This window comes from Elephantulus edwardii, unplaced genomic scaffold, assembly GCF_000299155.1.
Source record: "Elephantulus edwardii isolate Elephantulus edwardi_28Jun2011 unplaced genomic scaffold, EleEdw1.0 scaffold00003, whole genome shotgun sequence".
Taxonomy (NCBI): domain Eukaryota; kingdom Metazoa; phylum Chordata; class Mammalia; order Macroscelidea; family Macroscelididae; genus Elephantulus; species Elephantulus edwardii.
Genome location: NW_006399753.1, coordinates 18093502 through 18109998, shown reverse-complemented (window position 1 = coordinate 18109998; position 16497 = coordinate 18093502). Strand labels below are relative to the sequence as shown.

Sequence of the window (16497 nt, the reverse complement as noted above, 5' to 3'; positions counted from 1 at the left end):
CCTTGTAGCAAATGTGATTTAGAGCCTCACGACACAACACGACACAGCACAACATGACTACTGGGGGGACACAGCAAGCCAGCATGCCCCACGCCTGTATCTGGCCACCACAATTTTAAAACTACCTTTGTGGTAGAAGCCACAATAGTTCTGATCACATAACTTAGGAGGGGAAAAGGCCTAGCAACAGACCCCAGATCTCTTCAATGCAAGTCTGTGTCCCTCACTGACCCATTAGTGCTGCATTTGTTTGGTTTTTGTTTGTGTTTTTTTTTTTTTAAGAAAAAATATCTGCAGATGTGGCAAATGGTTGCATCTGATGTCAGGCCACAATTCCAAAAGCTGAGAGAGTTCTTCGTCCACTACTCCAGGCTTCTCCCCCATCAACACAGTCTACCACCAATGGGGGAGAAACACTGTGGGGGCAGCAGGTTCTCTGCGACCAACACGAGAGCGTGTCAAAGGCAGGGCCATTTCACAGGAAACCCCTGCTGGCTGCAAATCTGGGTGCTGAGAAAAAGAAGAGGGAGATGTGTGCAGGGAAGAGGTGAGTCCCTCTGCCACGGTTTTGGTTATCAATCTCATATGCCCGGCTTGGGGCCACAGATGAGGGGCTGCTCCAAGCTACTATTCAGACTGGAAGGGGAGAAGAGACGACGCCAATACAGAGTCAGTTTGGAAATCTGCCCAGTTGATATTTGCTCTTCATAGCAGTAAAGACTTGACTGAGAATCACGGAACTGGAGAAATACATATATTTTTCTTCAGGACTTAGAAAACTTTGTCTTGTACCGAAAGACTACATTCAGTGTGGGTCAGGTCCAAGGGCATCAGCCAGGGCTCGGTGGTTACGCACACCCAGCATGGAGGACGCAGCAGCCAGGTCAGGGCAGCGGGTGGCCAAGCCGCTCTTCACTGGTCTCCGAGTCGGAAGCCCTGGCCCCAGTTGTGTCTTCCACCACCGCCGTTCTGATCAGCCGCTCGTCTCATGCTGGCAGGGGGCACGCCAAATCCCGAGACCCCTCCTCTCCTGCTGGGCAGCCAGCGGTACCTGGGGAGACAGAGGAGGAGACAAATCAAGAGAGAGCAGAGCCATCCTCACGTCATCCCCCCACAGAGCATGTGTCCCTTCCCTGGGGTTCCCATGGCATATGTCACACCAATTACATCAGTCTGTGACCAGCCGGACCAGGGACACTCAACCACGGCTCACTTAACTCGGCCTCTCTGGCACTAAGCACAATGCCATGACCACACAAGGGTCTTGCTGTCCACATGTCTTAAATTCATTACACTTCCAACTAATTCACAGTGAGACATTTTTTTTGACTACAAAACTCATGCAGAAAAGGATAAAAACCAAAATACTACACTAACAAGTCCTACAGCTCAATGAACCACTTACAGCAACGTGGTTTACTTAAATATGGATCAAACTGGATCAAAGGAACAACCTCCCTTTCAGGGGACAAGGTCACAGCCTGTCCATGTACACCTTGCACACGGTGTCCCTGGACGCTCCCTGCCCAGTTCGAGCGGTCACCGAGGAGACAGAGGAAAAGGCTCTGGATCTCAGAGTGGACAGCACGTTTCACAGGTGTATTCACGATCTGCCCTCAAGCTGCATTCTTTCTGCACGTGGATGATGAGAAATGGTTTGTCACCTTACAAAGCAGCCGCTTAAGAGGCACCGACGTGCTAAGAAAGAACTTAACCTCAGATCTGTATTCTGAACTGCCCAATGGCTATTCTCAAAACTTACCCAGGGGTCCTGTGGAAGGCAAGCCCGGCAATCTGTTTCTATGATGATTACAGCCAGGACAGGCCCACAGAGCAGTTCTAAGGTAGCAGAGTCAGTGAAGCCCAGGCTGAGTGTGCGGAAAGCTGGTAAATCTCCAGCGTCCACCGTGCCATGTAGGCCCTGTGTACACTGAGTGGAGCCCTGCACACAGTCACTGCCCAGAATCCTCATTCACTTACCCTAGTCTCCGTACCTTCTGAAAAACATACAGTGAACCTCCTCTAAACAAAAATAACTGTGCGCAGAAGAAAAAGACCACGGATCTTTCTCTACCTCTCTAGGTGGACCGTGGAATACTGACACACCTTAGAATTCTACACCTCACATCTCCCTTTTAAATGACTGCACGGGTCATTCATTCACAAGGCACTGGTAAGCCTTGACCATGGCTGGTTCTAACAAAATACAGAATGAAACGGAACGTCCTCAAAAGGCAGCACCCAGGCTGCCTTGCTTTGCTATTTACTATAAGACAATATGGAAACCATCTCCGTTTCTTCAGCAGATCATGAAATTAAATGCAAGCAATTAGAAGAAGAAGGCACCCAATTACACATAATCAACAAAAATTTATGGTAATTTCAAAGCCGTTCCTGCTTTTGCGAGGAGCTACATTTTGTCAGCTGATCTTTATGCAAAATTTAACAGAAGGGCTTCCAGCGCCAGGGGAAGCTCAACTGAAGAGAGGCTGCAGGGTGCTGATTCTGCCACGAGACCCTTGTACCCAATCGAGAAGTCTCCAAGCCATTAGTCAGAACCCAGCCACTGAAAATAAAGAGACTGCTGGCTGCTCCCCAAAGCACTATGCTTTTTTTTTTTAATTGATGCATCGGCCATTGGACCTGATAAACCTTGATCAGAATTCCAAACCTGCTGTTACTGTATCCTCTGATAATTAGAAAGCAGAGTGGCCATTTGTTTTTCTAGCCTGAAGGCAACCCCAGGCTCAGAAGAGAAACAAGTTTCTTGCTGACACTTAAAGAAATAAATGTGCAATTCTGCTCTGTTTAGGTGTTGTTATTTCTGTGATGGTAGAAGTCTCTCAGAAGCCCCCTAACTTGTAAGAAGGGGAAGGAAGCCAGGGAGTCAGCTGGGTTTCACTGGCCCCAAAGAGGCCTTTGGAGGAGGACCAAGAGAGCAAGACGTGAACTGTTTTGTGTCTCAAGTGTCTGAATACAAGCTGTGATGGTGTGGTGACAGGAAACGGTAGGAATGGCCATAGCCTAAAACACCCAGATGGCGTTGTCAGTGGACCCTGCAGCAGGCTCTCAATGCTGATGGGATGAGCCGGTGGGTATGCCTGTCACAATGCCACTCCAGTCCCATGCAGGAACATGGCTGTAACATCTGTTTCCCCAAACAGTTTATGAACCTCACGCTGCCCCGTCAGCCAGGTGTCCCTACGCCCCTGATTCACAAGTTACGGTGCAGGGATGTCATTAATCCACTTTCTCAATATCAAAACAAATGGGAGAAACAGGATGCTGGTTCAAGTATGTTTCAAAGTCAAAACTGTGCCCTCAGCTTCCCCCTTCAGGAGTCCCCACAGCAAGAGTGAGCGCATACTACCAGGGGTCCAGCCTAGACGAACCTCCAGTCTCATTATGACTTTAAATATTCCTATATAATGTTCTAGAACATTTAAAATAAGTGTTTAAGACTGTCAGCCAATTCGCTAACCCACACTTCCCAGTTAGCATCAGCTCCAGGACGATGGATCCCGGTTCCCAGCCACTCTGTGTGCAGGGAGCCGAGTGGGCAGGGGTCTGACACCCACAAAGAGTTCACAGAGCTCCAGAAGGAAGACTTGAACTTCGGATTCTGCTTCTGTGACTGTGGGATCAGAGCAAGTTCTTTTCCAGCCCTCACTTCTCCATTAGATGAGGAGATACAGGTTCCCCCACGAGCCAAAAGTAAAGCATTTCTAGAGATCCTTTCACACGCTGAAATGTACAAAAGTAATCACCATTCATTTCTATGGAAAAATTTTTCGAGCACCTTAAGAGATAAAAATAACCTATGAAGTCACACCAGCTCTATCACTGTGCTCACAGACATGTCTCAGAGCTGTGGCAGGCTGACACAGGGAAGCAGGGTGTGGCTCTGTGGACAGGTCCCAGACACGTCCCTTTCGAAGCTGTGGCCGGAAGGACTGCTTCTTTCATGGCCTGCTGCAAAGCAAACACTGGACGATGGGCTAGCGCTCCACCTTTTCTCATGAAAACAAAAGTTCTCTCTGGATTTCATCCAACCACCAAACACAGCTACTAATGTGAGGTTTCTTGCTAAAAGGAAGCAGTGTGAAGTTGAACTTGTAAAAAGTGAGAAAATGCATAAATGTTACCCCTGGATTACTGGAGCTCCTATGAACACACATCAGAACACATGCAATGGTAAACTTCTCTTTAAATGAAAGAAAAAATAAATGCTTACAAAAACTGAGGTGTGGAGAGAAAATTCCTTCCTCCCAAATCCATTGGGTATCTGAACATCAAGAAGAAATAAAGATGTCCAACTAGATTTCCGATCAGCTCATTGATTACCCTGCAAACAGAAAGCCTCATCAGTTAATGACATTCATGTGATACCTTGAGACACAACAAGTTCTCACAGTGAAGACACCCCTGACCCCGACCCCCACTGTGGCCAAGGACAGGCTGGGATTCTGGGGCTGCTGCACTAGGAGCCCTGTGGGGTGTGACAGTGAGCAGGAAACCAGTTTCCTCAGCATCTTTCAGGCTTGTGACCAAATTTTTTTTTCCATTTCCTGCCTCAAGAGTTGAGGAAATCTGGCTCATGAATGCTCAGTAACCATTACCGATTTAGAAAATAAAGCAAATATGAGAAGCAGGTTGTTGTTGTTCTTATGTGCCATCAAGTCGCCTGAGACTCATAATGACCCTATCTATGTACAACAGCCCTAAACCCTGCTCTGTCCTGTGCCAATCTCACTGCCTCTGACACACCTACCCCCATAACCCCAGCCACTAATCAATCCACCTTATAGAAGGCTTTCCTCTCCTACCCTGTCCTTCCACCCTCCCAAGCATGACATCCCTCTCCAAGGACTGGTCCCTCCTTGCAACATGTCCAAAGTATGTCAGACGAAGCTTCAGAATCCTTGCCTCCAAGAAGCAGCCTGGTTTAACCCTCTCTAGGTCAAACCTGTTTCTTTTCTTAATAGTCCATGGTATATTCAATACTCTTCTCCAGCACCACAGCTCAAAGGCATCAATTCTCTTTCTAGCCTCCCTAGCCACTGTCCAGCTCTCTGACGCATAGCAAATGACTGCAAAGACTATGGCCTGTATCAGGTGCATCTTAGTCTCCAGGGTGACATCATTGCTCTTCAGTACTTTGGAGAGGTCTCTAAGAGAGGACTAGCCCATAGCAATACATCTTGTAATTTCCTGGCTGCTGGTGTCAAGAGTGTTGATTGTGGAGCTAAGCACATCTATCATGATATTGCCAATCGTCCCTGTGGTGAGAATATTCTGTTTTCTTAATGTTGAGCTTCAATCCATATTAAAGGCTACAGTCCTTGACCTTCTGCAGCAAGTGCTTCAGGTTCTCCTAAGTTTCAGCAAGCAAGGTGTGTTATCTGCATAACAGATTGTTGATGAATCTTCCAATCCTGATGCCACATTTCTCCTCATATAGCCCAGACTCCCAGATAATCTGTTCTGCATATAGACTGAAAAGGTATGAAGACAGGACACATCCCTGGCATACACCCTTCCCAATTTTTAACCACGCAGTGTTTCCTTGTTCTGTTCTGACAACTGCCTCCTGGTTCAAGTATAGGTTTCACAGAAAGGAACTTAGGAAGCAGGGCAAGAAACACCACATCTCCTGGCCCTGGAGACACAAATCCTGCCTCTTATTCCCTGGCCTCTTCAAAGAGCTGACATACACCACCTGTAATCCTAAGGTAAATACAGACTGGCTTTGAGTCCCCATGGCTAACAAACCCACCACTTTAAGGCCTTAGACACCCACTGTCATTACTATGCATTCTTCTTTGTCTTAAGCTACAGTGTGAGTCTTGTTAGGGATGAGTCAGCATCTACAACCCGTCCTAGACTCTGACCTTTTGGGCAGGAGAGCAGTTTTACCAAGCTCAGGGCCTGACTCACTCCAAACAGCCCGTGTGTACAATTCATTTACTTCTCCCCACTGAAACACAGCAGCAGTCAGGACCATCCAGAGCAAAATCAAACATGTTAACCGTCCGTTCTGTTCAAAACACTTTAGAAAAAGAAAAGGAGCTCCTCAAACAGTTGCATCTCTGCATTCTTAAAATTCTGACTGGATGCATTAAAAGATTTCCGAATTCTGGGCCAAAACAGTTTTATACCATCATATAACCTGTCATACCACAATTCTGTGACTGGTGAATAGTTTATCAGGCGTTGTAAAAATGTTTGAATAATAAGGCATATGTTGTTGTTGTAGTTATGTGCCATCGAGTCACCTACGACTCATAGTGGCCCTATGTACAACAGCCCTAAACCCTGCTCTATTATATAACAATCTCACTGTCTCCGACACACCTATCCCTATTACCCTAGTCACTGAATCAGGTCCACCTTAGTCTCCAGACTGACACTGTTGATCTTCAGTACTTTGGAGGGGTCTCTGAAGCAGCTTTTCCCACCACAATTCATCTTTTAATTTCCTGGCTGCTGGTACCACGAGTGTTGACTGTGGAACCAAGCAAACTAAAGCTGTTAACAATCTCAGTCTCTTCACCATCTATCATGACGCTGCCAACTGGCCCAGTGGTGAGAATATTCGTTTTCTTGATACATGGATAAGGTATATACTACAGTAATATATTTTAGGTAGAGTTATTGGGAGTCAGCACAAGCAAGAATTAGGCCTACGTTTGCTTCATCTGGACCCAGATTCATAAACAATAATTTAAAAATACCTCTATGGAAGGACACCATGTCCAGCAGTCAACTAACAGAGTAAGCACCACACGCTGCTAAGTGTGCTCAAAGCCCTGTATTGCAATCACTCCTGTCAACGTGACATCATTTCCTAAGCATGAGGTTCCAATGCCTCAATGCTGAGAAGCTTTTAAGTTCATAAAGGCTGGAGAAAGAACAGAGAGTAATAGACATTTTCCAAGGGCAAGTTTTCAATTCAGTAAGATAAATACTACTCACGAGCCTCCGATGATATAGTTGAACCCGAGGATGACCCAGGGCAAGTAACAGGCCTAGGGAAGAACACACAGATGTGAGCAGCCTCGCCAAGGACTCAGCTGCCAGGGGGCAGGGCGGGCAGGTGTGCACTGACATCATCTGTATCAACTCTTGGGAAACTCACTGCAAAATTTCTCAGACCAATTTAGCACTTACAATTTCCCATTCCAAATGATACATATTGTGCACCTGTAACTGGAGGATCAGAGTGCTATGCCAGGGTTCAGATACATACCCTGTTGAATTAATATTAACAATGAACTCCAGAAAGTTAAAAAGGGATAGTGATGGATCTGCCTAAAACTTGAACTAAATAATTCTTAGAAATGACCTACATACCTCCGCTCTCCCCAGATCTTCTTTTACAGATCGCTGTCACTTTGCCTTTTTATCTCATTACACGCTGCTATCTTAAACTAATATTCTCCCAAATATGACAGATTCTCAAGTGAATTAGATAGCTGAGTCCCTTCGCACCTCAAGATATCTATCAGACCAAGAACTAACAGGATTATGAGTTACTTTTCCAACAGGCACAAAAAGGCTCACACACAACTTTAAGGGGAAATGTGTTAAATACCATGAGAGGAGCAGAAGGCATTCCAAGAACTCAAAGGGAAAGTGTACTTCTAGGGAGGTGACTCAGGAAATGTGTTCAATCCCAACTCAGACTCTCAAAAAGTTGGATTTAGATGAAGAAAAAAAGACTGGTGCAAAATATGGAGATGGTTCAAAGGGAAGTGTTCTGGGGTAAAAGAGTATTTTAGTGAAAATGTAAAGGACTAAGAAGAAGCAAAGAAAACAAGTTTTTAAAGAGAGTGTTTCAGAGAGAGAGAGACAACATGCTAGGGGCAGTGAAGTATAAAGCAAAGCAAGTCAGCAAATAACGGAAAGCGGAATCCAGGAACCCAGCAGGGGCTGGACTGAGGTGCACTGCTCTGCAGTGACCTCTTCTGGATGAGTCAGAAAGTGCGTCCATGTGGAGGAAGAAATCCTACACCAAAATCTGAAATTTCTACAATGACAGATGAAAATGCAATTTTCCCATCTAGGGTCAAGTACCTTAAATCGTGTTCCAAACCAAAACGACACGATCATGTCTCTGTTCAGCTGGGCCCAGACGTACAGCACTGACATGATCAAAGGGATCATCAGCAACTGCAAGAGACGTCAAGACGTAAAGACCAGGCTCCGAGGCACATGCCCAGAACTACTGTCCTCTCCACCCTGACTACAAAAACCTTCTCACCCAACGAGCCAAAAAAGTACACAGAATTGCACTCATCAGAATTCTAACTGTCCTATGTTTTAACGGACTACAGAAGCCTGCAATAGAATATATGCTGTGTTATTAAAAATGGATTCAGAAACAACCAGCAGCAAGCTCTGTTACATGAGAGGGAAGGAGGGGGAAAAAAAGCACAATAAAGCTTTAGTTACACTCTCTCAGCTGTGGTTTGAGTCCATCCACTGCTCTGTGGGAGAAAGATGGACAAATCTTCCCCAAAAAAGATTTACGGTCACAGAAACCCAATGGAGGGTTTCTGAGTTGGAACGATCTTAACTTTGGTGGGGTTTCCTTGATAACCTCAATTTAAAAACAAAAACAACCCAACAACCCAAATACATGTATGGAAAATACTTATCATTATTCTCTCTGCTTAAACATAATAAAAATCAAAAAATGGAAAACAAATTAGCAATAGTTTAAATAACTCACGTAAGAGCTTCAAAAGCTTATTATTTTCATGTCATATCTTCAACTTAAAGTCGCTACAATTATTTCAAGATACCACAGCACATTGCTAAGACAACATAAACTCCATCAAAAATCCTTCTAGTAAATCTGAAACTTTGAAAAGGGCAGATGAATAGTTTCAAAGGACACTTACCTGCATGTCCATTGCTAAACCCGTAATCTTGGTGTGTCAAGTTAAAGATCAGATCCAACATGGCACTCTGGACCTAGTCACGACGGGTCTGATTAAGCCCCCTCCGCTCCCCCATTTCATTCTAGTGTTCTAAGGTCTGCAGGCTGTTCCAGGGGCAGTGGCGTCCAGTGACCGTCCCGTTCCCGCGGCTATTCTCTTAAGACTGTACTGTCGGGGAGCTCTGGTGGCCTAGTGGCAAGAAGCTGCACTGCAATCCCAGAGGAACACGGTTCGAATCCACCAGACGCTCTGCCGGAGAAGGAGGCGCAATATCCTCCTGTACCAGTCAGATCTGATTTGACGGTACATGCACACAAAATAATAAAAAAAAAAAAAAGACTGTACTGTGAGGAGGCCATGGCAGAAACTAAGAACCTGGGCTCAAGTGGGACCCTTTCTCTTTTCCTTCCCTGCATTTTAGCATTTCTCCTCTGGGTGGAGAATGGAGAAGCCTGTGATGCCTGAAATAAGTCATTAATCTGCTCACTCGCAGGGTCAGGGCTCCACACCATGACCAGAATCCAAACCAGTTTTTCCTTCTCTTAAGGGCAGGGGGAGGGCATCCAATAAGCCACAGCTTCTGGCCTGGGGCCAGGCTGGAAAGGAGGCTGAGCTCAAAGGGGTCACTTGGGCCGTGTGTCCCCTGCAGGAGTCACACTTGGAAGGCTGCTGCTGAGGGTGCTTGATGCAGACACTTCCTGCGTCCTCTCTCAGAACAGGGGAGCCTGTAGGACCTGCATTACCATTTAACACTGAATCACCATTTCAGAACCCGAGACAAGAACACTAAAGAGATTTAAGATGCTGGTTGTATGTTGATTTTCTGAAGAGGAACACAGAAAATTTCACAAGTTGTGTCACAGCACAGAGTCTCTGTGCCCCAGTCCACAGTGGTCACATGTGAGAACAGAGAGAACACAGGACAAGAAGACAGAGGATTCGTTAAAACTCAACCAAATGTGGGAAAACCCCAAGGGCAGAGTGAGAGCACATATTCTCAAGGGCTCCTGTGCTGTTCTACAGCGTGTAAGAACAACTTGAAGTTATCCCAAATTATTAACCAGTGTAAGTAAGATGCAAAGACTGTAATTTGAAATGCTTTGCAGAATACTCAAACCTGAAGAAAAAAAACAAACAAAAAACAACCCCCAAACCAAAACACCCCACAGTTTAACTTGTGACCCCAAACAACAGACTGAAGGATACCACGATGCAGATCCAGTTAAAGAGGAGCATGAATAAATAGTCGGCTGGCCTCCCATCAAAAGCTCCTGAAAACAAAAAGAAGCCAAACATGGTTCAAAATTTCAAAACAAAGTAACTCCTATGCAGAGAAATGCTTTTAAAATTTCAAAAGAAAGCCAAATAAGAGTACGTTTCAATCACTCCCCCCACGTGCAAGAAACATGAATTTTCTTACACATCTAAAACATGTCCTCAGGACAGCCCTGAACTCAGAGTCCAGTCAGCTGTGCTTACTGTGCAGTCAGTAAGTGAGAAGAGGCTTTGGACTGTGGTTCAATACACGTTAACTGAAAGATCAGTGGTTCAAACCCAAGAGCAGGAGACAGCATGGCCATCGGCTTCCAGAGAGATCCCAGACTGGGAAACTCTATCGGGCAGTTGTGCTCTGCTTTAGACAGCAGTGGGCGAGGCTGGATGATTTGCTAAGTCAAGATCCAAAGGGAGAATGGCCAACTCCACAGCGACTGAGGCTCCCATCCCAAACGCCATGCGGCCCCATGAAGGCCTTCCCAGCTGACCACCTTCCTTCATGGCTCATCACGACTCAAGCTGGTGGCCCAGTGATACTTGGGTAACCGAGGAGTTTCACTTGCTATTGTGCCTCTTCCAGCATGCTGGGTGCACAGGGATACTTAGTTGCATACACTATCATTCTTGTTATTGTTACTGTATACTGTCTAGTTGGAACCTACCCACAGCTGACCTTCCAGTGCGTTTTCAGAGGCAGTTAACTGCATGGGAGGAGATTTCCCGTCCTCCAACAGAGCAGCTGAAGGATTCAAACCACGTGCCTTCAGGATTGCAGCACAGCTTCTTACCACTAGGCTATCAGAGCTCCCTTCATATTGTTGTGATGTATCATCAAGTTGGAATCAAACCAGAGCGGACCCTCCAGTGGGTTTTCAGAGGCAGTTAATCAGATGGGAGGAAATCAATCACCCATTATTCTCCCACAGAGCACTTGGCAGATTTGAACTGTGTGCCTTTGGGAATGCAGTGCAGCTTCTTGTCACTAGGCCACTAGAGCTCACACAAATAACCACTTAATCCTTCAGTGGACTAACAGACACGAAGAAGACTTATTCTCTGTATTCCAAGAGCTGACTCACCAGCAAGGAAAGCAGCTGGGGGAAGGGAAGAGGGGAGCTCTCACCCTTGCCCAGCCTGTCTTACCTCTCATACCATGTCTGGGAACGAGAATGGAAGGACCTGGGAACGAGAATGGAAGGACCTATGGCCTCCTCACAGACGGGGACATACAGCTCTGTCAGATCCCACGGCTTTTTGGAAACAGGTCGGTCCAGTGGCTCAATGCTAAGGAGATACACAGCCAGGGAAAGATGGGCAAACTCTCATGCTATTCACCACCTCTAAAACCTACCAGAGGGTCAGCTATGGGTCAGTTCTGACTCAATGGTACACACAACAGCAGTGCTCCTGTCACTACCCAATAGACCAGGCTCCACCCTACAGGGCAGGTAATCAGCAACAGCCCAGGTCCCAAAGTCCTGGGACCTTCTGATAGGAGACAGCAGGGAAAGGACACGGACATGACTGCGAGCCCAGTCTGGGGCCCCTGTGGTGCAGTGCACTCGCTGTTGGACTACTATCCTTAAGGTTGGTGGTTTGAAGCCACCAGGTGCTCTGTGGGAGAAAGAGCAGAATGTTCCAGTTATGAACTACAGCCTCAGAGACCAGATGAAGGGTCAACTCAACAGCTGAGGAGGGGGTCTGGCTTTGCCAGTCTAGCCCATAACTGTCCACTCTCTCCTCTGCACTCCATTCATGACATGCCAGTAAATTAAAAAGAATGAGGGGAGAAAATCCAGAGACTTGTCAGAATGAAGAAGGAAAAAAAATATTTTCTGAGGGAAAAAAAGAAGTTTCTGCAAAAGCCTCTCCTGTGTTCTTTGCTTCTCCATCACACCCTCAAAGGAGGCTGCGGCCACAGTATGAAGGACGCTTAATTCCAGGGAATCACCAGGATGAAGCAGAGCTGAAAAGTCTAACTAAATTTCTGAATTTTAATGACAGCTCTGCCTCTTTTGATGTGGTTCGCTTTTGTGATTTTTAAAGATTCTTTGCAGCCAGAGGACTTAAAATATGGTAGTCACATAAACTACCGTATTACTTGGCGGCACTATATTACTTGGCAGGCTTGCATCTGGGAAATTGTAAATTAACTGGTTTCCAACTGTAGTCTTCAATTTCAAATGAGAAACCTCATACACAGGAGCCAGGACGGCTATGTATTTATACACTTACCAACCTAGGCAGGACGGGGGAAGCGTGGTGTTAGACAGGGAAGGTGTGGGTATGTCACACTGCAGAGGAATGGAGGGAGAAGCCTGCGACCCAGTAAACTCATCTGTGTCATCGTAAATGGCTTTGTGAACTGGTGGGGCATGTCATCTCATCTCTATACCACTGATTTCTTCTTGGGTAAAGAAGAGGGTTAAAGTGAATCCTCTCCAAATTCCATCAAGTGCTATTTATAACAGCCAAGTAGAACAAGCCAAGGGTCCATCAGCTGCTGAGTAGATACACCAGGTTGCATGAAATGCCCAGAAAAGCAAATCTATACAGCAGAGCTGAAGGGAGGCTGCTGAGGGCTAGGGAGGGGAAATGTGGAATGACTACTAACAGGTACGGGGTTTCTGCTTGGAAGGTTCTAGAATTGTTTGGGGGGGCAACTGTTTTGGCACAATTATGCAAAGATACTAAACCACAGAACAGTGTACTTCAAATGGGTGAATTGTATGATATGTAAATTATCTCTCTATAAAGCTATTTAAAGAAATGTCTCTCAGCTCTACCTTTTCAAAAAGCTATGTGGAGAGCCAATCAATGACTTTTAGAGGAATCAGAATGGTTTTCTTATATGCACAACAAATAACAGCTCCAAATTGTCATTCTTTTTTTTTTTTTTAAGAGTTGCTGATACCAGAAACAGGACCTATAGAGCATCACCAAATGCCCCATTTTTGACGAGATACTAGGGAGCACTGGTGTCCTAGTGGGTAGGGAGTTGGGCTCCCAACCCAAAGGCAGACAGTTTGAATACACCAGCTGCTTGGCAGGAGTAAGATGGTCAATTTCCTCCTATGCAATTTACAGTCTCTGAAAACCTACTGGATGGTCAAATACGAGTCTGTTACCAAAAAAGGCAGTGATTCTGACTTCTTTCAGACCAACAGACTGGATCATGACTTCCAGAACCCCTGGAGGAGCTGATGGGTCTACAATTGCTGATGAACCAGAATCACACGCAACAGAAATTCACTACACAGGACTGAGTGAACTGAAAATTATTAGGGGCTTTATTTAGGAGATATTACTGATATTTTCTCCATTTTTCTGGATGTAAGAAACTATTTTTTCTTTCCTCTTTAGCTATCTATAACTCATAGTAATTTAACAGACTATGTTTACAAGAACAGAGATGAAACATTTTTCATTTCTCACTTCCTAATCCCTCTAGAATTACGGAACCTCTTAGTGAGCATTCCTACTGTTGATCACAATATAATTATGTGCACACATTTAGTATGACTTTGTCTCCCTTGTCAGCAAGGCTTATTTAGAAATCTCAGTGATCTGACCAAACTTTGACTGTAACGTTATTTTGAGAAATGTAGAAATGATGGTAGAAAATTGGGACTGACCAGATACTTTAAAGGAATTTTTTAATGGCTTTTATGGAGCCAGTGCTTACAAAGCCCTCTCCAGAAATCTAGCCTGGTCAAATCTTAAATGCGACCAAGTCGCTACCTCCTCCTGGTATTTGGGAACCTCAAGAACAGAGTAACTCATTCAAACCTGTACGAGCAAAAAATGGTGGCAAATGTTTGGCTTGGCTTCCTGGCTTGCACAAATCTAATCCGAGTTCCTCCTGAAAACTTCCAGCAAAGCACTTTTAAACGGCTATGTGGTAAGTTACCATTCTCAGGGAACCTGTGCGAATGATACCGCCGTATTTCAGGTCAAATTGCCTCATCATTCAGGAAAGGGTGACTACACAGAGAAATGTTACATTTCAATGGGAAACTATAGCAGGCCCTTGTGAGTTACAGAATTCTGGGTTTTGTCTTTGCAAAATCACAAACTAATGAGTTTGTTTTCTACTTGCAGTCTGGCTTCTGTTAGATGGTTTGTATTTTTTTTACCCCTCTGCATATCTGTGCACAATTACTTACTTAAAAAGAAAAACTGGACGTAAGAGAGAGAGATTAAGTTGGAAGGCCATCAGACAACTGCCTAACCTGCTGAGAAAGAGAGTGTTTACTGGTTCTCTAACCACAATTTCAGTTACTGAAGGTGGTGTGAAGTATATGTGTGTGTAGATGAGTATATGTTGTATTTTAAGATTAAATATTATGTTAGACAAGCTGACTTCATTAATAATCTAGATGATTCTACAGTATCTCTAATAATTATAATATATTATAATTATATTATAAAATAGATTAAAATAAAAATCAAAGCAAACCCAACGTCACCCACTTAGCTGGCTCATAGCAGCACTTCACAGGGTGTCCAAGAGTGAAAATCTTCACAGGAAGAGACTGTGCACTTAGCTCCTGAAGAGCACCTGGTGGCTTTGAACTTCCAACCTTGCAGTTAGCAGCCTGACATGCTGCACACTACTTGACCAAGAATCCTTATCAGATTAGTTCCTCATCTTTACCTACTTCCCAAAGACCCATGTGTACCTTGGTAAAAGCAAATTGCTGTGCAAATATTAATGTCAGTGCAATGAAAGCAGAGTGAGATGATGCTTTAGCGATGCTGGTGCTAGAGATGTGATGCTGGCTACAGGTTCCCCTCCTGCAGGCTCTCAGGATTCGCCTTCACGGTTAGGAAACGGAGGTCCTTGGGTAAGACAAGCCTTTAAACCACTAGTTTACGCAGTCCCTTTAAATGATCATCAAGCTACTTGAGTTGCTTGGTGTCTGCGGTCTTAAGAGACTGTGAGTGGCCATCTCACACACAACAAATGGCCTCCATTCATCTGACTGGAGGAACAACCAAGAGAAGCCAAAAAAGGGGGGGAAGCCAAAATAACACATTTCAAAAAGGTTACCCCATAAAGCAGCACCCATAGCCTCAGAAACCCAACACACGGTTGCCAAGTCAGAATCAACTCCAAGACAGCAAGTTTTGATTGGGTTTTGGGGGATGAGACCCAAAGGAATCTCTATGGTGTCCAGCCCACACTTGGTTAATCAAAGATGAATCAATTAGCAAAGAGGGGAGACTGCCAAAGGGAAACGTTAATAACAAACATGTTATTTTAAAGTTTGTTCTTACCCAAAAAACCACACTGTTAGCTGCCAGGCCACAGACCACCTGCGAAGCTGGTCTAATCAGTGATGTCAGTAAAGGGGAGAAGCAGGGTTCAGTCGTGTTAACATTAGCCAATGGCTAATCTTTTCCCCTCCTACTCTTCTTAAGTCTCACTGCCGCTTCTTTACTTTGAACCATTTGCTTCTTTTAGAATAAAAACAGTTGCCTCATGCACATATAAAGTTTTGCATAAAGGAAATAAAAATGCTCTATGATGGAAAGTAGGGAATGAGGGGCACCTTTTAAGAATCAGAGCAAATCAGTCTTTACAGGACAGGTAAGTTGTTGTTAAGTGCTGTCGAGTCACCTATGACCAGTTACCCAAAGAACAATGTATATGAACCCTGCTGTATCCTGTGTCACACTCATCATATCTGATATAACCGAGACCACTGTTACAGTCACTCTGTCGATTCACCTTGTTGAAGGTCTTCCTTTCTTTCACTGCCCTGCCACCTTTCCAATCATGATGTCCTCTTCCAAGGACCAGTCTCTCCTAATAATATGCCTCAAGTATGTGAGCTGGGTATATGGGTTCAAGGGCTTTGAGTGACCAGGAGAAGAATAAGTAAAAAGTAGTCATAGAATTACAGTAATCAAGATTCTTATGTTCCAGAGAGAAGTAAATACTGAAATATTTATGAAAGGAATGGCATGTTTTAAGTAATCAGGGTGTGAGAAAATAAAGAGATACAAAGAAAAATCAGAGCGGTCATGACAGAATTGCAAAAGGTAAGTGACAGGTGGAGAGAGGTTCACACTGGTCCAAGTTCATCATCACAAGTGAGCCTTGAAAACATGAAGCTAAGGGAAAGAAGCCCATCCGAAAGGCCACGCACCACATGACTCCATTTATAGGAACTGTCTGGAACAGGAAAATCTAAAACAGGAAGTAGTGACGGCCAGGTATTGGGGTGGGAGAAATTTGCTTAATGGTACAGAGAGAGAGAGAGAGAGAGAG

At 44.8% G+C, this 16497-nt stretch overlaps 1 protein-coding gene across 2 annotated transcripts in view; it reads right to left on the bottom strand.

Moving 5' to 3' along the window:
• Positions 1–670: 670 nt before the first annotated feature.
• Positions 671–16497, bottom strand: part of DERL1 (derlin 1) — a 32479-nt gene continuing 16652 nt past the window's right edge. Inside the window, exons 3-8 of one of the 2 annotated variants that reach the window (XM_006879314.1) lie at positions 10152–10216; positions 8907–8933; positions 8077–8172; positions 6976–7028; positions 4235–4345; positions 671–1051 (exon numbers count right to left, since the gene is read on the bottom strand). In XM_006879314.1, coding sequence (XP_006879376.1) covers positions 913–1051; positions 4235–4345; positions 6976–7028; positions 8077–8172; positions 8907–8933; positions 10152–10216 — 491 coding nt within the window. In that variant the 3' untranslated portion in view covers positions 671–912. The remainder of the gene's footprint in view (positions 1052–4234; positions 4346–6975; positions 7029–8076; positions 8173–8906; positions 8934–10151; positions 10217–16497) is intronic. The other variant, XM_006879315.1, reaches the window with a different exon arrangement.